General features: G+C 30.9%; 1 protein-coding gene across 1 annotated transcript; it reads left to right on the forward strand.

The window, feature by feature from the left end:
* The first annotated feature begins 390 nt into the window (after positions 1-390).
* On the forward strand, positions 391-14,248 carry LOC119609462 (P protein). The gene is made up of 10 exons (XM_037964264.1): positions 391-523; positions 8,074-8,312; positions 8,373-8,511; positions 8,696-9,348; positions 9,408-9,662; positions 9,727-10,056; positions 10,124-10,471; positions 10,539-10,686; positions 13,366-13,459; positions 13,538-14,248. The coding sequence occupies exons 2-10, from the start codon at positions 8,148-8,150 to the stop codon at positions 13,620-13,622; spliced, it is 2,217 nt and encodes a 738-aa protein (XP_037820192.1). The 5' UTR covers positions 391-523; positions 8,074-8,147; the 3' UTR covers positions 13,623-14,248.
* The last annotated feature ends 9,236 nt before the right edge of the window (positions 14,249-23,484 follow it).

Consider the following 23,484-nt stretch of genomic DNA (forward strand, 5'->3'; position numbering starts at 1 on the left):
TCAATGGAAAATTCCCTTCTTGAATGGAAATAAAAATAAAACGGGTCTACAATTACGCGATAATTATGATGATGACGACGATGTTGGTGATTTAGAGAATGTATCCACTACTGAATATAAATTTATTTATAACTTATTTATTTTTATTATTTGCGGCATTATTGAACTAATTTATTATAGTATCTTTTTACCCTAGAAAAACTAAAATAACAGTCTTAGATAATAACAATTTTGTCAAATTGTGCTAAATTTATATTAAAAATTTTATTTGCAAAAAATAATCATGTTGACGTGTAAATGGTTAGAAAATCCGCAGACAGTTTTTTTAATTTGTATTTAAAATAAAAACATTTTCTAATAAAATATATTTGTTGTTCTAGTTGTCTCATTATTTTTTTTATCCATTTTTGTATTTGCAGTGAAGTTACAGAAGGTGCCTTACAAGTATGGCGTACATTACCGGAACGTATTAGACAAGATCCAAGTTTAGCCTCATTTCGCCAAGAACATGAACGTTTACATGGTGAGTGTAACAATCTGAAGACTTACATATGGTTATTAGGGTGGGTCTAGTTTATAAAGCAAAACAAATTTAAATGGTTGATTCTGAGTTAATGACTGACGAGCAGGATCAAAGAATTGAAATGTATTTTTAAGGAATCTCCGAGGTTTTATGAATTTTAATGATAAAAGTACTTAGAGTAGGGCGATTCTCTGGCTGGTAAAAGAGGCCCACTTTATTTTTTCGGACTTGATGTAACAAACAAACAAACAAACAAACAAACAAACAAACAAACAAACAAACAAACAAACAAACAAACAACAACAAACAAACAAACAAACAAACAAACAAACAACAAACAAACAAACAAACAAACAAACAAACAAACAAACAAACAAACAAACAAACAAACAAACAAACAAACAAACAAACAACAAACAAACAAACAAACAAACAAACAAACAAAAAACAACAAAAAACAAACAAACAAACAAAAACAAACAAACAAACAAACAAACAAAAAAAAAAAACAAACAAACAAACAAACAAACAAACAAACAAACAAACAAACAAACAAACAAACAAACAAAAAAAAAACAAACAAACAAACAAACAAACAAACAAACAAACAAACAAACAAAAACAAACAAACAAACAAACAAACAAACAAACAAACAAACAAACAAACAACAACAAACAAACAAACAACAAACAAACAACAAACAAACAAACAAACAAACAAACAAACAAACAAACAAAACAAACAAACAAACAACAAACAAACAAACAAACAAACAACAAACAAACAAACAAACAAACAAACAAACAAACAAACAAACAAACAAACAAACAAACAAACAAACAAACAAACAAACAAACAAACAAACAAACAAACAAACAAACAAACAAACAAACAAACAAACAAACAAACAAACAACAAACAAACAAACAAACAAACAAACAAACAAACAAACAAACAAACAACAAACAAACAAACAAACAAACAAACAAACAAACAACAAACAAACAACAAACAAACAAACAAACAAACAAACAAACAAACAAACAAACAAACAAACAAACAAACAAACAACAAACAAACAACAAACAAACAAACTAACTAACTAACTAACTAACTAACTAACTAACTAACTAACTAACTAACTAACTAACTAACTAACTAACTATCTAACTAACTAACTAACTAACTAACTAACTAACTAACTAACTAACTAACTAACTAACTAACTAACTAACTAACTAACTAACTAACTAACTGTCCACATGAGATTCTTTTTCCCATATTTTCCATTCAGCCCACGTTGCCTCGTACAGTTTTTAATTCAGGAGTTCGCCACCCCTTAAAAGTAAGCATATTTGCTCTTTCGTTACCGATTATTCCCCAGTGGCCTGGTACCCATATGATGCAAAGCTTATCTCTGGAAAAGTATTCATTATTAATGTAAACATCCGCAACTTTTCCTTAGGGTGATCCTAATGTTTAATACTTTGAGCAAAAATTTGAGTACGTTTCAATTGGTGGAATGGATTTTTTGGTCTTTCTGTTTTCTTTTTTTTTTGTTCATCTGCTGGTTTAATGGTTTTACGCCATCAATTTTTATTGTCTGTAATTTGGTTGGCGGTTGGTTGGTCATTGTGTTTATAGCTTGAGATGTGTATGTAAGTTTTTATTTTTTTGTGGCATTTTATAATCAAATTAAATGCTTTTCGTCCATAAAAACATCTTCTAACAATAAATGCATATTGTGTGTGTGTGTGTATGTATTTTTTGTTCATTTAAATTTTTGTTAAAATTAGAATACAATAAAATAATAATGAATGAATGCGCTTTTATATCAGTTCAATGACGTCTTTTAGGGAATATGCAAATGTAAAATCTTTCTCCAATTAAAGCTGTAAAATTATTAACTTAAAACGCCATAAAGTCTGTAAGACTTAACAATAATAATCCTTTTGGAATTTGTCTTTTGGCAAAAACTGTGTGTGAAAAATAATTTGAACATGAAAGTTCTTTATTCTTAATTGATAAATAATAAAATAATTTACATATTTACAACAGAAATTGGATTCTTAATTTGATTTAAAGGCAACGGTAATATTAGTTCAGTAAAATGTTGGTTTCAACAAGTTAAAAATAATTACTGTAAAAAAACCTTCTTAATTCGAAAATAACATTAAAATTAAGGTCCCTGACCCCATAACAATGTGTTTCAAGGATTTTCAATGACTTTGTTGTTGAATTGCTTTTACACAATGTTTATGTCTTACTTTGCCATAGGCCCAATTGGCTACATCCATTTCAATGTTCGTTACTTCATTGATATGTCCTACACATAATGTTATGTCTAGCCAACAGTTATGATATATGCCGAAATTTGTTTACCTCATAAAAATATTAGACTCTTGCAAACTGCCAATTAAGTCATGAGCGAAATGTTAAAATTTTTATGGTAAAATTATGTTAGATGTTAAAAAACAGACTAATAATTAAATTACAATTATTTCTTTTTAAATGTTTTACCTAAGCATTTTTGGGAATTTATCATTTTGTATATCAAGTACTTTAGATCGTTACTATTCAAAAGTCGTGATGGAATAAATGAATTTCAAATTAAGAGAAATTATATGTGTCTTCAGTTGAAGGAGGAATAGGGTGGGTTGCTTAAAATACTAATTATGGTAAAACTTTAATTTGGATCAATATCGGTCATATCTTACTTACTCCATTGTTATGTTAAGGACCGATCTTTCTTTGAATCTAAACTTTTATTTAAGGATTTTTAAGAAATTTGCCAGGAAATTGAAAATGACGCAATTGTTTAAAGCTGTAAGGTTGGTTGCATATTTAGTTAGTTAGTTAGTTAGTTAGTCAGTTAGTTAGTTAGTTGTAGTTAGTTAGTAGTTAGTTAGTAGTTAGTTAGTTAGTTAGTTAGTTAGTTAGTTAGTTAGTTAGTTAGTTAGTTAGTAGTTAGTTAGTTAGTAGTTACTTAGTAGTTAGTTAGTTAGTGTTAGTTAGTTAGTTAGTTAGTTAGTTAGTTAGTTAGTTAGTAGTTAGTCAGTTAGTTAGTTAGTTAGTTAGTTAGTTAGTTAGTTAGTAGTTAGTTAGTTAGTTAGTTAGTTAGTTAGTAGTAGTTAGTTAGTTAGTTAGTTAGTTAGTTAGTTAGTTAGTTAGTTAGTAGTAGTTAGTTAGTTAGTTAGTTAGTTAGTTAGTTAGTTAGTTAGTTAGTTAGTTAGTTAGTAGTTAGTTAGTAGTTCGTTAGTAGTTAGTTAGTTAGTTAGTAGTTAGTTAGTTTAGTTAGTAGTAGTTAGTTTTAGTTAGTTAGTTAGTTAGTTAGTTAGTTAGTTAGTTAGTTAGTTAGTTAGTTAAGTTAGTTAGTAGTTAGTTAGTTAGTTAGTTAGTTAGTTAGTAGTTAGTTAGTTAGTTAGTTAGTAGTGTTAGTTAGTTAGTTAGTTAGTTAGTTAGTTAGTTAGTTAGTTAGTTAGTTAGTTAGTTAGTTAGTTAGTTAGTTAGTTAGTTAGTTACTTAGTTAGTTAGTTAGTTAGTTAGTTAGTTAGTTAGTTAGTAGTTAGTTAGTTAGTTAGTTAGTTAGTTACTTAGTTAGTTAGTTAGTTAGTTAGTTAGGTAGTTAGTTAGTTTAGTAGTTAGTTAGTTAGTTAGTTAGTTAGTTAGTTAGTTAGTTAGTTAGTTAGTTAGTTAGTTAGTTAGTTAGTTAGTTAGTTAGTTAGTACTTAGTTAGTTAGTTAGTTAGTAGTTAGTTAGTTAGTTAGTAGTTAGTTAGTTAGTTAGTTAGTAGTTAGTTAGTTAGTTAGTTAGTAGTTAGTTAGTTAGTTAGTTAGTTAGTTAGTTAGTAGTTAGTTAGTTAGTAGTTAGTTAGTTAGTTAGTTAGTTAGTTAGTAAGTAAGTTAGTTAGTTAGTTAGTTAGATTAGTTAGTTAGTTGTTAGTTAGTTAGTTAGTTAGTTAGTTAGTTAGTTAGTTAGTAGTAGTTAGTTAGTTAGTTAGTTAGTTAGTTAGTTAGTTATAGTTAGTTAGTTAGTTAGTTAGTTAGTAGTTAGTAGTTAGTTAGTTAGTTAGTTAGTTAGTTAGTTTAGTTTAGTTAGTTAGTAGTTAGTTAGTTAGTTAGTTAGTTAGTTAGTTAGTTAGTTAGTTAGTAGTAGTTAGTTAGTTAGTTAGTTAGTTAGTTAGTTAGTTAGTTAGTTAGTTAGTTAGTTAGTTAGTTAGTTAGTTAGTTAGTTAGTTAGTTAGTTAGTTAGTTAGTTAGTTAGTTAGTTAGTTAGTAGTTAGTTAGTTCGTTAGTTCGTTAGTTCGTTAGTTCGTTAGTTGTTAGTTCGTTAGTTCGTAGTTCGTTAGTTCGTTAGTTAGTTAGTAGTAGTTAGTTAGTTAGTTAGTTAGTTAGTTAGTTAGTTAGTTTAGTTAGTTAGTTAGTTAGTTAGTTAGTTTAGTAGTTAGTTAGTTAGTTAGTTAGTTAGTTAGTTAGTTAGTTAGTGTAGTTAGTTAGTTAGTTAGTTAGTTAGTTAGTTAGTTAGTAGTTAGTTAGTTAGTTAGTTAGTTAGTTAGTGTAGTTAGTTAGTTAGTTAGTTAGTAGTTAGTTAGTTAGTTAGTAGTTAGTTAGTTAGTTAGTTAGTTAGTTAGTTAGTTAGTTAGTTAGTTAGTTAGTAGTTAGTTAGTTAGTTAGTTAGTTAGTTAGTTAGTTAGTTAGTTAGTTAGTTAGTTAGTTAGTTAGTTAGTTAGTTAGTTAGTTAGTTAGTTAGTTAGTTAGTTAGTTAGTTAGTTAGTTAGTTAGTTAGTTAGTTAGTTAGTTAGTTAGTAGTTAGTTAGTTAGTTAGTTAGTTAGTTAGTTAGTTAGTTAGTTAGTTAGTTAGTTAGTTAGTTAGTTAGTTAGTTAGTTAGTAGTTAGTTAGTAGTTAGTTAGTTAGTTAGTTAGTAGTTAGTTAGTTAGTTAGTTAGTTAGTTAGTTAGTTAGTAGTTAGTTAGTTAGTTAGTTAGTTAGTTAGTTAGTTAGTTAGTTAGTTAGTTAGTTAGTAGTTAGTTAGTTAGTTAGTTAGTTAGTTAGTTAGTTAGTTAGTTAGTAGTTAGTTAGTTAGTTAGTTAGTTAGTTAGTTAGTTAGTTAGTTAGTTAGTTAGTTAGTTAGTTAGTAGTTAGTAGTTAGTTAGTTAGTTAGTTAGTAGTTAGTTAGTTAGTTAGTTAGTTAGTTAGTTAGTTAGTAGTTAGTTAGTTAGTTAGTTAGTTAGTTAGTTAGTTAGTTAGTTAGTTAGTTAGTTAGTTAATTATTTAGTTAGTTAGTTAACAACTTCCCATTTGTCTTCATAATTCTAACCTATGACCGCATGCGACCAAAAAATAAATTTCTTCTCATAAAAATAAATCAAACTTTATTACCACATCTGTCGAGCAACCATCATTCATTGCTAGGATTTGTAGATATCTACATATTTGTTGCTCCTCTCTTTATTGATTTTTCACAGCTTGTTGAATATATTATCAGTTCATGCCTTTAGTCTATCAATCACATCTCTGTATGTATTCCATTTAATACATGTTATACTATAGTGACCCACAAATAACTTGAAAAGTACTTTGGTGAACATCTGATGCATAAAAAATCCTCATATAAAACCCTCATAACATTTTATTATACAATACTGCCAATATTTTTTACACATAAAAACTAAAGAAAATCTTCCTTATTTATTTATAACGCTATAGACGTTCGAAGCTAATCATTTAATCGAAGAAGGAGAGAAAAACTTTTAAATATTTGACCGAAATTCCCCCTTCTTTAGGCCAGGAATTTTCTTTAAACTCATACTTTTAATTGATTGACATTCAAAATGTTAAACTAAAAGAATATTAATTTGTTATTGTATAAATATTTGTATTTACGGTTTAAATGAAATTCAATATTTAATATCCGCTAACAAAAAAATTTTGCATTTATTTAAACATTTCTTTCATACGATGATTCCGTGTCAATTCATAGTAAAATTCCATTTACCAAAAGGCCAAAATACAAACTACAAATGATTTATTTCGCAAAATTACCCAAAAACTTTTAGGTAATTTTCTTTTGTTGTCATGTTTTTCTTTCGTTTTCTTTTGTATATTTTCGGCATCAATTTGCTAAATAAACACAATAACCACAGGGGGTGGAGAGGGGAGAGAGAAATATGTTATTATTATTAATATTAAATAAATATTTTATACAAATAAAGGCAAAATTGTTTAAATGCTTGAAACTAGGACTAAAGTAAATAATGCACAGTGGGGCTGTATTGACTCTGCTAGTCCTATTGTGATTTAAAACTTGAACAAATACTACTTGTCTAAGCTTTTGGAGTATTCGTTTATAAATGGCAGATTTATATCTATACAGTTTCGATTCTGCCCCACTGTATATTGCACTCGTATGCCAGTTTTAACGGAAATTTAACGAAATATTACTAAGGGAATATTAAAAACAAATAAGGAATCATACTCAGGTTCGGTGACGACCATATGACACCCTACTACAGAGAAATCAATTTGGGCCCTAGGTACATTCCTCACAGATTTCCACATTATCCTGAAATATTTTTCTCAAGATATAAGTATTCCCCAGTTTAGGAGTTACTTTCCATATTGGACTAGCTAGTATATTCACCATTGTTAAAAAGTTGTACCTAATCCAAAAAAGGAGTCTCCTTAACCCCAGTTAGACTTCACCCAGTTAAAGTTTTTTTTGCGCTATTGAACATTTTGAACTGAATCTTTATAACTTATCTAGAAGCAAACAATCCGGCGAAAAATACGATTTTTACAGAGGTCGTTTAACTGACGACCCCTAAGGAGTCCCTAAAACCCCTACAACATGGTAGGAGAGTAGTGGATCTTAACATATCAAAAAGCAAGACTAATATCGTTTGGAATAGGGGAGAGACCAATGACTTACTGGGTATCTCAGGCCTCGGATCTCTAACCGATCAATTATCTTTTCGATCATAGACCAATGTCTTCCGAGATTTACCTCCTGATTTAATATGTTTGACTCGTTCAATCGCACTTAATACGATAATGGCGCATCTGGACCATGTTAATTTCAATCCACAAGCTCTGGAGTCGCATATCTTTCGAATTCGTACGTTGTAAAACATTCTTTACCGCATTTGATCTACTTATTCAACCTAAGGTATTCAATTTCTAGGTAAGGCTTAAAGCCCCAATTAATTAGGATCGTTTTATAGGATTCAAAGAATGATGATGGATATGAGAAGATATGAAACTATTACAAAACTATCTGATACATCAACAGAATGTAGGAGCATCGCTAAATTCGACCTTAGCCTCAGAATTTCTCCATCACATCAATTTTGAAAGATATCGTTTCCCCATTTTTGGTTGTTAGTGTTAAATTGTCGTTCGGGATACTGGTTTTAATAACTGCTTGGATCAATTATGAACAGAACTATTATGAACTTTTGGACCACCCTAATACTTATGTCTCATACATATTCATTAAGTCCTTTATCTTTATATCCATTATAACTATTATTATTTCTTATGTAATCCTAAAGGCTATGAACCCGCCGATGTTGATCCTTTACCCAATGATGACACCGATGAACATGACCATAACAATGGCAAAATTATGGGAGACGGTGTGGGTGGTCATAATAAAAATACAAATACATTTACACAAATTGGTATTAATGTCACAAACGAAATGGGACAGGTGCGCATACTAGATGGTCGTGATGTTGAGAATAATAATGAGGATCAACAGGATGATACCGAACATCATGGTAATTCCAAAGTAAGTTAAAGTGTTTTAAAGTATTTTGAAGGTTGTTGTTTAAATAAATTGATTTCTTAGGTGAAAAAATATTTAATTTGGTTTAAAATTGCGATACTCCTGGTAGTTTGGGGCGTTTTTACGGCGTTTCTAATGTCAACAAATGAACATGTGGACGAATTGAAATTGATTAGTATACCTAGGAATGGTACCGAACGAGGTAAGTTGAATAAAAATACATAAATATTAAGGAAAATATCACAGTTATCAGGCCAAGGAAGGAATTTGTAAAAATTGGATTGGATTCTGGTCCAAGGTTTTAGAGCCTTGGACTTCCTTTTCCTTCTTTAAATTTCCAATGCAATTTGATTTTAAACATATAATTCTCCTTGTTTCCTTTCCAGTATTCCCCGTCAACTGTGCTGAACTCACGCGAATAGGTCTCAGTCTGACGGGTCCCTTTAAACTACAGGAAGCCGATGCTGTAACAGACACAAAACAACGACCGCCTCCCCTACTCGAGGTGTACGTAGAACGTGCCTATTTCAATGAATCCGGTGATAGAGCTTACGATGAAATTGTTTCGAAAATTTGGAAATTAGATTTAGTATATCCCGAATATATGGACTCGACGCGAGAAACTAAGAAAGTGCATCAATTCGACATAAAGAGTATACATGAAGAATATCAAAATCTTACCAATCAAACAGAGTTGACGCTGCACTTTGTCTCGAGCATAGAAGCTGAACTACCAGTGCAACTAAGCATAGATGAATCTCCGATTTATAAGAAGGAGGGTGTTATCTATGCTGCCGTAGTGCTGTGCGGTCTATATATTATGATTATTTGGGAAATTGTTAATCGTACATTTGCCGCTATTATAGCGTCTACTTTATCGGTGGGTATTTTGGCTGCTTTGAATTCAAGACCCTCTATGGTTACCATTATGGGTTGGATCGATGTGGAGACTTTATTGTTGCTGTTTGGTATGATGATTTTGGTGGCCATTTTATCGGAAACTGGTGTCTTTGATTATTTGGCGGTGTATGCTTATAAAGTAAGTAGTTTTTTAAACAAAATAAGCGTTAATGATTCTAAAATGTTTTATTTTTCCAGATTACTAATGGTCATGTCTGGCCATTGATTAATTGTTTGTGTTTGTTTACCGCTGTTTTATCTTCTTTCTTGGATAATGTTACCACGGTTTTGCTAATGACTCCCGTTACCATACGTCTTTGTGAGGTTATGTCTCTTAATCCGGTTCCTATATTAATGTGTATGGTTATCTACTCGAATATTGGTGGTGCCCTTACTCCCGTGGGTGATCCACCAAATGTTATTATTGCCTCAAATAGTTTTATATCCAAAAATGTAAGAATCTTTAAATCTGTAAAATATATAGAAAACTGCATAATCGTTTTTTTTTAACTTACAGGGTGTTAACTTCGCCATCTTTACTTTACACATGTTGCCCGGTGTTATTTTGGTAATGTTCCAAACTTATTTACAATTGAGATTTAAATTCCGCAACATAAGCGATTTACAATTCAAAGAATCTCCCGAAATTGAAGAACTAAAACATGAAATTCATGTTTGGAAACGGGCTGCTGCCAGTTTATCATCATACTCCAAGGATGAAGAGTTAGTAAGACAGACTTTGAATAAGAAAGTGAATCGTTTGAAGCGTTCTTTGAAGAAGAAAATTAACACCGCCATAGAGCCCACCATTAATTATAAACAAACTTTGGATCATTTGCAAGCGAAGGTAGGAAACTATTTTACGAAATACCAAAAATCAAATGACTTAAATACTTTCTTCTTGCTACTTCCAGTATCCCATACGTAATAAGCCTTTGCTTATTAAGTGTTCTTGTGCCTTGGTTTTTGTGATAAGTTTATTCTTTTTGCACTCTGTTCCCGAATTGCAACGTCTCTCTCTGGGCTGGACTGCTCTTTTGGGTGCCATATTTTTAATAATTTTAGCCGATATTGAAGATATGGAAGCCATATTGGCTCGTGTGGAATGGTCAACATTGCTCTTCTTTGCAGCTTTGTTTATTTTAATGGAAGCGCTTTCGGAGTTAGGTCTTATAGAATGGATTGGTAATATGACCGAGAATATTATATTGGGTGTAAGCGAAGAGTCTCGTTTAATGGTGGCTGTGTTAATTATTTTATGGGTACGTGTTGGTGGAAAACATAATTATTATTTAGAATTTCTTCTATTAAAATTATTTTTATATCCAGGTTTCCGCTATAGCTTCGGCTTTCGTCGACAATATACCTTTGACTACAATGATGGTAAAAATTACCATTTCTTTAGCTCAAAATAGTACATTGAATTTACCATTACAGCCTTTGGTATGGGCATTAGCTTTTGGAGCTTGTTTGGGAGGTAAGTTATCAAGATTATTTAAGATTTATTTAAAAATACTTTTAGCATAAGAATGAGAATGTATTAGATTAAGTTCCATCAGTGTGACCATTTTGGCATTTTTGCAGCTAGATTTAGCATTTTTTATTTTGATTTAGCTGTAAAATTTTAATTTAGCATTTGGCATTTTATTTAGCATTTTTATAAAATATTTTTAGCATTTTTAGCTTTTTTTTTGCAATTTTAGTATATAAACAAAAAAAAAAGACACATTTTTGCAAAAAAGATTTATATTGGAAATAGGTTTAACCGGAAAAAAACAGAATTAAATGTATACCCAAACACAAGCAACAAGAAATATGAGAAATGTAATAATTTACACTGTAATTCAAGATAATGCAAAAAGATTCATGAAGATAAATAACTTAAAATTACGCCAATACAAGTGAATACTTTAAAATGTTGAATTCTAAAATATTTTTCTGGAACCCAATGCTTTTTTAAATTCGAAGTGAGAAATAATTCAAGAGATTTCATATATTTTTACAAATACGTTCAGTACGTTATTTTACAAACTAATACTTTTTGTTTGCTCATGGAATGAAACATATAATTTTGGAAAAGGCTTTGTATGTATGACGGTTAATTAACAAATTTTATTTTTTCCTATACGAAATAAAGAGGTTTTAATTTTTATCATCCTTCAGGAGTTCTTGTTAATTTATTGAAAATAAGTATTGAAAAAAATCAATAATATATAATTAAGACTTTCTCATCCTACTTTCTGTTATTTTTATTTTTACCAAATTTTTAGTAATTTTGTTGTCACTTTTTTTTTAATTAAAAAAAATACATAAATTTCGAAAATATTGTTGACAATTTATTTCAGAATTACAAACTTACGGATTTGAATATATCTCTCAATTCATTTCATACATTCTCATATATATTTTTCCGAAAAAATCTTGGAAGTATGAGTTATAAACCTGACATCTATTCACCGAGATTTAAAATTATTTCAACGGAATTTTCAATATTTTTGTGACATGAAAACCATTTTTAACGTGTTTTGAGAAAGACAAATAAAATTGTTTATATAAAAAAAGTAAAACTAGAAATATTATACTTTTCCTTCCGAAAACACATATAGGTTTTATACCATGAGCAACTAGTGTAATTAATAGAGTTTTAATGTAATTTTTGCATTCAGAAATATTTTAAAGTTAGAGACATTACATATTGCTAAATTTACAAAAATTTTGAAATAATTTTTAGCATTTCTGTTTATCTTAATACCACGGAACTTAATTTTTTACCCTAGTCCACTATACTACGTTTGAGTATACTAATCGGTTAAGAATCATTTTCTGAATCGATTAAGCCATGTAAGTCTGACCGTCAGGAAGAGCTTGAAATTTTCAAAACAATAAGCACGTATGCTTTTTGATTCAATGACAAAACCTTTTAAAATGGTTAAAGTCCGTCCTTTATTTTACCTAGCCCCCATACATATACAAATGTATAAAGCCTTTCTCAGAAAATTAGTTTAAATATATCTGAACCAAGGTTCAATTCAACATAAATGCTTTATTACGAAAAATAAATCAAATTTTATACTCATATGGTCAACCACGGCAGAATATACTTTCTTACTTGTTATAAATTACAATGAATTTCAGTTACAAATTAATATGAATTGTTCATAAAAACACTTAAAAAACTTTAGCATTTTTTTAGCATTTTAAAATCAATTTAGCATTTTTCTGGCATTATTTTGGATGGGATTTAGCCGCAACATTTTTTGAGACCTGGTCACACTGAGTTCCATGTTAAATCGACTGATCATTGACCGAATTATATCAAACAGAGATGGTCTTACAGTAATTTGTTTTAATTTAAAGAATCGATCTGTGGATTTAGTGAATGACAATAACTTTAGTTTGCTGGTTTTCTTAACTCGTAGTATCCGTCCGAATACAATGCTTTTTCGGAAAGCTTGGTTTAGCAAATTGGTTATGAATGTCTTAGTTCATACGATAAATTAGTATAGTGGTAGACTAGTCAGTTGGATTTTATGTAAAGATCTAATAGAATATCTATCTTATCTATTATCTATCTATCTATCTATCTATCTATCTATCTATCTATCTATCTATCTATCTATCTATCTATCTATCTATCTATCTATCTATCTATCTATCTATCTATCTATCTATCTATCTATCTATCTATCTATCTATCTATCTATCTATCTATCTATCTATCTATCTATCTATCTATCTATCTATCTATCTATCTATCTATCTATCTATCTATCTATCTATCTATCTATCTATCTATCTATCTATCTATCTATCTATCTATCTATCTATCTATCTATCTATCTATCTATCTATCTATCTATCTATCTATCTATCTATAGCTACATAAATAAAAGAGTAATTTTTGTTCGTAATCGATAAACTCTGGAAGTAAGGCACCTGATAGGGATCGTTAGAAGTGTTTCCGTAAAGTTTTCAATTTGTCAGGCAGATGGCGACAAAGTTTATTTTAAAATTAATTAATTATTTATATGTAGATCTTTACGTGTAGAGTCCACATGGCTAACCATGGGGCGACAACGCGGACCAGGCACTACTAGAACAATATAATTATTAAGAAATTCAATTACAATTTCTATATCTTTCTCAATCTTTTTAGGCAATGGTACTCTCATTGGTGCTTCGGCTAATGTAGTGTGTGCTGGTGTTGCTGAGCAACATGGTTACAAATTTACATTCTTACAATTCTTCAAGTGAGTATCCTTAATATCAATCCCTCAATGTTCTAGTACATAATACTAATTACAATAATATCTTTAACATTTTTACAGAGTTGGTTTCCCCGTTATGATTGGCAGCATTTTAGTGTCCACGGGCTATCTGTTAGTAAGTCATGTATTGTTCGCATGGCATTGATAAAAACTTTGAGAAGAATTGCTAGACAATTCTTCAGCAGCAAAACTAGTAGTTTCAAATTTACCTCGTAAAATGTGTTTTTTGTTTTGTTTAAATGAAATTCATTTTCCTTTTTCTTTATGTTTTGTTTTTATTTTAATTAAATAATTAATTAAAAATTCTATTAGATTAAAGTAAGAAATTATTAGAAACGAAACAAACAAAAAAATGTTACTAACAACAAGTTTCGTTTTTTTCCAATAAATTTCTTTTACTTTATGTTGTTTTTGCACATTTATTTTCATCATTTTTTTAATTATTAAATTAATTAAATCAATGTAATTATTAATTATGTATCTATGTATGTAATATCATAAAGTTAAATTAGGGCCCAAAATTCAAAATTACAAAATCTTGAGTGATTAACTAAAAGAAATTGATTATTGTACAACAAATAAATTCTGAAAAAAATTACAAAAACAAAGTCAAGGTATCACACAGACACACACACATACACAATTTGAAGAATAGTTATTGTAATTTATGTGAATTTTAGTTTTTAAGTAAAAAAAATATTAAAAAAAAAACTACAAAAAAATACAAACGCTAAAACGAAAAATTTAAGAATTTCATAAGTAGGGAATTAATTAAATAAATTAAACAAATTATTTAAAAATAAAAACAAATTCTATATATTTAAAACAATATATTTTTAGGTATAATAAACTAGTGTCAGTTTAAATTTATTTAATTAAAAAATTAAAAAAAAAAACAATTATAAACTGAGATAAACAAACAAAAAAAATAAATTGTACTATTTTTACACTTGTTGTTATTATTTTTTTTTTTATTAGAAATTAAGTCGCAACTATTGCCATAAGTTCCCTTAAAATAAAAAATCTACATTTTAAATAAAGATTGTTAAATAGTTTAATTAAAAAACGCATTATAAATATTTCAATTGTTATTGGAAATCAAATAAAGTTTGGAATCAAATAAAGCCAAAAAATTTGATGTGAAATAAAAAGGTCTTGAAAAGGCTTTTAAAGTTCTGGAAAACATCAAGAACTAAACTAATGAGATTTTAATTTGAATAAGTTTATCTAAATGCTTTACAAAGGTAACGCATAGGGAATGTTTCATAAAGCTTGGGTCAATTATGGACTTAAATATGTTGAGATTTTAAGTTTAACTTAATACATACATTTTTGACCGATTTATTGCTAATAAACTTATTTTCTATAAATTAATGGGGTATAGGTTAGGATCAATTTTATAGTACGAATTTATATCGCATTTTATCCTTATACTTATAGGAATTCTGAAACCATTTATAACGGTTAAAAAAGTAATTTCCTAAAGGGGACCTTATATGAGGGCAAATATGACCTGATGTTCACATTACCAATAATTGAAAATGTTATCATTACCCTCCAAGCCTGTGGTTCCGACTTTATTTTTGAAAAAAAAATACGGTAAACCACACCAGTTGAAACGGTGGGTTCAATTCCCACCGGAGACACTGTTAAAGCAGCGCACAACAGGTCCGATGAAGGCCTATTTGTATTTATTAGGATTTGATGTAACATACATCATCCATTCAAACAAATCCGTTAAGTCAAAAATAGGCCTCATTGCTAAACAAAATAAAAACATGTAAGAACTTATAGTCGGGCGAGGCCGACCATATAATAGTTATAAAAATAAAGTGTGATTTAGTTTTCATAGTAAAGCATCTAAGTGGAATTGTGCCTTGCCTGAGATATACTTAAGCTATTTATTGTTAAATAAAAATGTGGACATATAAGTCATATTTTGAAGGAGGCTTCTTATAGGGGCTAGGGTCAAATTCATGAGGGTCATCAAGTATAGAACTTGATTTTGCAGCTTTTTCTCGAGATACAAATATATTAAACATAATTATGAACTTAAAAGCCCTATTCGACGGGTTCAGTTGCATGGGGGCAAAATGAAATAATGGACCGATGTTCACCACTTTCAATAGGCTTCGTACAATAAAAGATCATGTGCCAAATTTTATTGAATTATCTTCAAAATTGCGATATGTAGGTTGATTACAAAGTATACAAGCCCTATTCGGGGATTCAGTTGTATAGGGGCTAGGTGAAATAGTAGACCGATCTTAACCATTTTCAATAGGCTTCGTTCCTGGGAAAATATAAGATCATGTACCAAATTTCATTGAATTATCTTCAAAATTGCGACCAGTAGTTTGATTACAGGGTTTGAACGGACGGTCAGACTAAAAATTTTGATATAGGGAACCATAGCCAACGCAAACTCAACTACAACCAGAATCTATGATCGATAAACCGATGCTAGGCGCTATTAACTTATGCGTCAGTAATCATAACGGAGCAAAAAATGAAATATAGAATTACATATTACCGGGAATTCAGTGTATATGTTGAGTGGGTATATGTGGGATGTACAACTCGGGATATATCGAAGGCATGCAAGTCGTCTTGGGCTCCCCTTTAATAAATACTGTCGCTGTTGCAAAAACAGAAAAGGAAGAAACGGTCATCCATCTTCTCTGATCTAAATTGGAGTATAAAACGGAACTGAGGTTCTATATTGAAAACCGAGAAACAAAAGTATACTTCCGTCTACCTAATTGCAACCTAGCTTGCATTCAGAAGTCCGTACAATAACGGAATGTGTAAACTGAATTAGCATAAATATATTGTGTCTATAGAGGTTTCTATTCTATTGGGATATTAGAGCTTTAATCGAGTGGCAAGCTTTGTATCATATGGTAGCCACACGAGAATAACTGGCTCCGAAAACGAACATACTTACTTCCTTTAAAGGGAAATGAACTCGAGGAAGTTAACCTAACGAATGCAAAACCGTTCGACGAGACTGTATTAAAAACATGGGTGACAGAATCCCATAGAGCCACTGGGAATAATGATACAGTGGCTGGAATCACAAAGATCCTATGGGGTAACACTTACAAGAGGAGGACTAGAATAAGAAAGTCTGAAGTTTATATGATGGTACGTGATTTCGAACAGAACTATACAAAATTAGACAAGCAAATTCAGACGAATGTAGAGCATACGGAAAGGACTTTCTTTCATCAAAACTAGATACAAATATCTTGGATGAGATTTTATTCCAGATATGACATCCCTCACTAACAGTAAGTAAGAATTTTGAAGAATAACGTCCAAGAAACTGAATATAAGATTTTTCTCACCAACATTTTCCAAGTAAAAGAGCTGACAACAGGTCCGATAGTGACACAGGTGTATTTGCATCTTCTTCTCAACCTTATCTAATATACGTTTAATGTTATTAGGGGCAATTAAAAACATTTAAAACTATGTCTTTATAATGCTACTATATATATAATCGCTTCCTTCGTAGTGTCCTGAACAAAATAAATTTGAAAATCTTAATACATATAACCATAATGTTATATTAATACATTTTCCACGATTTCGGAATTTTGGTTTGTGGTCGGACCGAAAATTTCTAAAATATATTTATATAAATATAACTAGAAATTCATGGCATACTTATGTACCACAAATGTGTCATGTGTGCTTACAAGGGATCATTTTATAAACATATATTTTAACATGCCTAAAAGTATGCAAACTATATTTGTTATCAACACATAATATAGTACTTGCTGTATTGTTTACTTAACAATTAAATTGAACTGCAGAGATAGACAAACAAAATATTGTGCTAATATTTTCCAAGTCTGTACATGGTCTAGTCAACAGCAATTTAAACTACATATGTACTTCAGTCATGATTTTGTGGTCTTTGTACTATAAAGTGTTAAATATGTAAATATTCGTCTGTCCGTCTCTCTCTCCTTTGTCTGTCCAATTAATGAAATTTTCAGTGAATTTGCACTTTTCACATGTACGAATATTTAACAAAGTGTGTAAAAATGATGAATGCACCACCACCACACACTAATTCCATGCCTTTGTATAGATACCTGCAATCCAAGCATTTTGCTAGAGTTGTGTCAACATACGGTCATTTACCACAAGGAAAATGCTTTGCTTTTCTTATTGTATTTTATCTGTCATTAACAAATATTGAAAATTTGTTGTGTAAATATAGTGTGTGTGTCATATTTTTAAATTTTTGTTTGTGGGATTTCAAACAAAGTAACTCGGCATGAAAGAAAGAAAATAGTGAGTGAAATTTTTTTTATTATTTTTTTGAAAAACCAAAATATTAAATTTTTTACATTTAATTTTCTTTTCATAATTGTTAATGAATTGTTTTTGTCTGTAGGTAGTTCTGCTTCAGTAATTAAAATGTTATTTTGTGGAAATTGGTTTGTTTATTTGCACTTGAATATTTTACATAATATTTGTATTTGTTTATTTAGTGGTATTTGCTAACAAATTATGTAATACATATACATATAAATTTTAATTGATGTGGGTGGGAAGTGCTTAAAAATACAATGTTATTAATAAACAAGTAAGAATTTATAGTCATACATAACATAATCACACCAGTGATTATGTTAAAAATATTGTTTATTATACCCTACACGACTATAGTGGGGAGGGTATTATGCGTTTGTGTTGATGTTTGTAACACCCAAAAACATTGGTCCTACAGCCACCTTAAAATGTACCAATCGGCTCAGAATCACTTCCTGAGTCAATTATTATGTCCATCTGTCGGTCCATCCGCCCGTCGGTCTGTCTGAGTGTGTGTCCATGTAAACATTGTGCGCACTTTACAGGTCGCAATTTTTCAGATAATTTGATGAAATTTGGAACGTACGCTTCTTTTAGTCCAAGGACGAGCGAAAATGGTTAAAAATGGTTGAAATCGGTCAATTATTTCACCTAGCCCCCATACAACCGGACCCCCCGAATTAATTATGTTAAATGTTCTACTATCTCCACAAAACTTGGCAAAATTTAGTTTTATATATGTTCTAATAATTCTAGCGATTTTCGTAAAGATCGGGTATTATTTGACCCTAGCCCCCTTACAAAATCCCCTTCAGAAAATGACTTGAATGTTCACAATTCACTTATAAACACTAGTATCACGATAAAATTTGGCAAAAATAAGTTTTATATATAAACATAAATCCAATATACAATAAATTTTATAAGGATCGGCCCAAGTTTTGCCCTAGCCCCCCTATAACCGGCCCTTCCAATTTGGGCCTTTTGGCTCATAACTACGTCAAATATACCACTATCTTTCCAAACGTCAGCATAATTAAGTTTGATATAATTATAAATAACATAAAGACTTGAATGCCCACAACTCACATATAAACACTATTATTACGATTAAATTTGGCACAAATAAGTTTTATATAAACATTATTCCCGATAATAAATTTTATAAGGATCGGCTCTATTTCCGCCCTAGCCCCCATTCAATCGAACTTTCCTATTTGGGCATTTTATTTCTTAACTTCGTCTAATATACTACTATTTATCCAAAAATTGGCACAATTTCCAGATGTTTGTAACACTCAAAATTATTTGTCCTTAAGTCGGTTCAGAATCACCTTCTAGAATCACCAAAAATTGGCACAATTTCCAGATGTTTGTAACACTCAAAATTATTTGTCCTTAAGTCGGTACAGAATCACCTTCTAATTCGATTAAGCTTCGTCCGTCTTTGTGACCATGTATACATTGTCTGGATCCAATGACGAAGGCTGTTGAAAATTATTGCTATACGAAATAATGGACCGATTTTAACTATTTTCAACAGGCTTCGTACTTGGGTCAAGAGAATAGTATTTGCAAATTTCATAAAATTTTCTTATAAATTGCGACATGTAGAGTACGCACATGGTTTACTTGGACACACAGACAGACGGACGTACAGACGGACATAGGTTGATTTCGGAAAATACTTTTAAATCGAATTGAAAACAAGAATTTCTTTCCAAACTGCGCCCCACTGAGGTAAACCAGCGCTTTTTTATCGCATTGAAGAGGTTAAGTCTTTTAATTTGTCCTCCAGTAAATGAATACGTACAACCGATACAAACCGATTACAATAAAATAAAGAATGTCTAATTACTTAATGTGAACACCTGCCTTGACGGCCTTATTTCACGGTGGTGTTTTTCACCCACTGTGGGGGCGATTTTTGTACATGTGCCGGTCCATGTACAAGCACTTTGCTGAAGTACTCGAGCTATCTTATCTCTTGCCATAGTAGCCCCGTTGCGGAATGACAGGCATCATGGAATCAATTCCTAAAATCACTGGTCTAAAGTCAATAGAAGGGGCGACCCTAACATCAGATAAAATCAATCTTCTGATAAACCGGAAGGTGACCAACCTTTAGATGTCATGAAAGATTGCAATATTTAAAATGCGATCCCCATCAACTAATGACCCATTCCAGTACATTTCTTAACCTCTTACGGGCCGCGCAACCACACTACTGAGATGTGCCTGTTGACTCAGCAACAGCACCTAGAGCCGTACATATTTTTTTTGTAGTCCAAAATACCCAGCCAATAAATCAGGATCCCTCTGTATGTCAGATAATATGACCATAGAGAACGATCTAAGGAATAAATCAGTAATAATCTTCTGTTGGGCAGATGAGTCTTTCGGCAACTTACATCAGTTCCATTTTCAGACCATAAAGAACGATCTAAGGAATGACAGGCATCTACCAAGTGTCAACCTGAAAGTTCCTCAACCTATATTGGCGTCCTACTACGCGAATACTCGACGGGTTCAGAAATCCAGCATAAGTTGTATAAGTTAAGTAAGTGGTAACAGCACCGAAGAGAGAATCCAGATATATATGGCATAGGATATATCAGTCCTTATACCAATATTATCACCACGCGAATTTGGGTTTAAACCACAGCCACTACGTGCATCCCGAAAGAACCTCAACCATCTGACCAGCCAGTAGTGCCAGATTATATGGTTCTCTGGTTCGACCCCATGTCAAATCATTCCAAGGAAAGGCAGAGGATACCTTTGATCATTACCAATTTATAGTTCCGGCAGACTTGAGGTATTGGTAGCACCTCTTTTACCCGGGATATTGCAATATATAACACCAAAATTTTACAAATGTAACATGCGCCCGGGAGGACTGCAAAGTCAATAAGGGGATTCTTATTAAGATATGTAGGCCATTAAGTAGGTTGGCTACTAGATATGACATTTAGTCTAATAGTCATTAGCGGCAATATGTTAAGCCTATTTTAACTTTACCATCAGATATGTTTATAGATGTGGCATGTTTATGATCCTTCTTGTATTTTATCATTGGAAAATGTTATCTCACTTAAATAAATGTTCCATCTTAAGCTCTATTACTTTCATAAGTGTGTTTCAGAGACGAGCAGCACATCAATTTTCTGCAGTTGCATGTGTTGTATTTATTTCATGCCTAGGTGGACTTTAAGTTATGACGAACTGAAAGCTTCGTCGATTTGAAGTTTCCAATTTCGCATAAACTTCCACACTCATCATTGCGGTTGGCTAAAATGTTACTAATTACAGTTTACCCAAATTTAATGCCACCTCTGGGAAAAGTTATATTAGTTTTGAACAATACTGCCCTGAAGTTTTTAAGACGTTCTGGTATCCCACAGTTAAATAATTCGTTTTTTTTTTTAATTTCATAAAGCACCTCCAAAAAAACCAAATTAATGTTTATTTTTATGTTTATCTCAAAGTTATAGAACATTAAAGACACTTAAACGTTTTTACCTTCAAACAAATTGTCGTTTAATTTGACTCTTTAAATTGTCTTTATTAAATAAAATCACACTTTTTTTAATCCCCACAAATAAGTTAAAACTATTAAGTTATAAGTTAGGTTTACAACTTAATAGTTTAAACCAAATTTAGCAAAAAACGTATTAACAACAATAATAATCGTAAAAAGCTTAAAAAATAATTAAATAAAACTAATTTCTCAATAAACAAATACAGAAGCTACCAAGTTATAAACCTTTAGCTGAAATAAGCATAAAGTATTAGTGTTATACTCGGCTATAGCGAATCTTATATACCCTCCATCAAAGCTTGCGTAGCAAATTTAAAGTGAATTTTAAATAGCGGTCTTATATACGGATGGGGTATTAGGTCAATTGTAGACCGATCTTCGTAAAATTTAGTAAAGAGATTTTGGTTTCTATAGACGGTGATCTCGTTCGAGCCCTATCATGTTTTTAAACGACGGATGTACTTGGCTAGATTAGTTCTAAGGGTATATTTTTGAGACAAATTACATCGTAACAACTTCATAATTTCTAATTATAAGAGTAAGAAAGTAATTTTAGGTCCATAGAGTTTATTTACATCGGCCCATATGTAGCGTTTACATAATAAAGTTATTTAACTTAAAAACAAATATAACTTCAATTGTACACTCAAATAGCATTTACTATAGAGAGAGTCAAAATTGCCTTTCATGCGTTAACAAAAACAAACAAATATTTAAAAGCTAATTAAAAGTTTCAAACTTAAAATCATAGCCCGTAATCACTAATAGAGAGCTAGTGATTTTTTATGAGTAAAAATGTGCATAATTTCGTTTTGATGTCTCGTTTATTCTCTTTACCAACTCGTGCTATAAACAGATCACATACCAGACTGGTAGTTAATGTATAATGATAAGAACCAGTGATGACAATAACAATTTGAACTTCACTTTTAAGCGATTTTACCTTTAAGTTTTCTTGATAGAAGAGGAATTTCGCTAGAATAGAATTATTTCCAAACACGGAAAATTTGTTTATCCGACAATAAAGACTTATAAGACGGGGAGTCCACAGCATGGTTAAGAGTACAATAACAAAGACCTCAAATATTACATAAAGGAAAGATCGGTAGAAACTGTACCGAACACTGGCAGTATGCATTGATATCGAAGAGGCATTCAATATCAAGGACACTGATACTCTTATTTAATCTATAGAATGGTTTCATGTTGACCGGGAGTTTAGCAACATAATCAACTATATGCTATAGGATAAGCTGTGAGATGTTCGATGTAACTATAAGGGCATTTTGTCCCCTTTACTCTGTGTAACCACGATTAATAGCCTTCAAAGACCACAACCGAGAATAGATGATGTCGTAATACTGCTAAGAATCTAAATTAAATGTGTAAAAGGGCTGAAGAGATCCAGGGAACTTGACAGGGAACTTGATACTCTTATCTAATCTGTAGAACAGTTTCATGTTGACCGGGAGTTTTGCAACAAGATCAACTATATGCTAAAGGATAAGCTGTGAGATGTTCCATGTAACTATAAGGGCAGTTTATCCCCTTTACTCTGTGTAACCATGACTAAACCAAGACTAAAGTCTGTCTTTTCACAAGAGTGACAGGAAAATTTAAAAGAATATAATGAACTTGCATAACATTAGAGAAAATACCCATAGGAATCTGTTGCTACATTACTTTCTCTAAGTAATTTTTGGACTATTCTGTTAACCTTTGGCTATACTACTCTTTCAGTTATCTATGGTCTAGCAGTTCCAATCTGTTCGTTGGACTGACTGTTTCTTTCACAGAGTATAAGAATTAAGTAATCAGTGGTCTTTCGACCACTTGTTTCTTTTTCGATTGCTGTACTATCTATGGGCCAACTAATTAATCCTTCAATAAACCTCAGAAAGTTTAATAATTCGGACATTGGAATGAAGGATCCGTAAATACTCTGAAACTGAAATAGCAGGAGTTTTCAAATTTTCAATATCTGAAAAAACAACGTCCTCAAATTTTTATTCGGAGCCACTTTAGTTCAATACGTATATTTAAGACAAAAACTGGGCGGCCGAGTAATAGGGGGCGTGGCTCCTGAGAAACTATTCAATCTAGAATGCTCAAATTATACACGAACGGCTTTGAC

Source organism: Lucilia sericata, unplaced genomic scaffold, assembly GCF_015586225.1.
Source record: "Lucilia sericata isolate MDLA Ls3-8-SP2 unplaced genomic scaffold, ASM1558622v1 Contig000985F_arrow, whole genome shotgun sequence".
Classification (NCBI taxonomy): Eukaryota; Metazoa; Arthropoda; class Insecta; order Diptera; family Calliphoridae; genus Lucilia; species Lucilia sericata.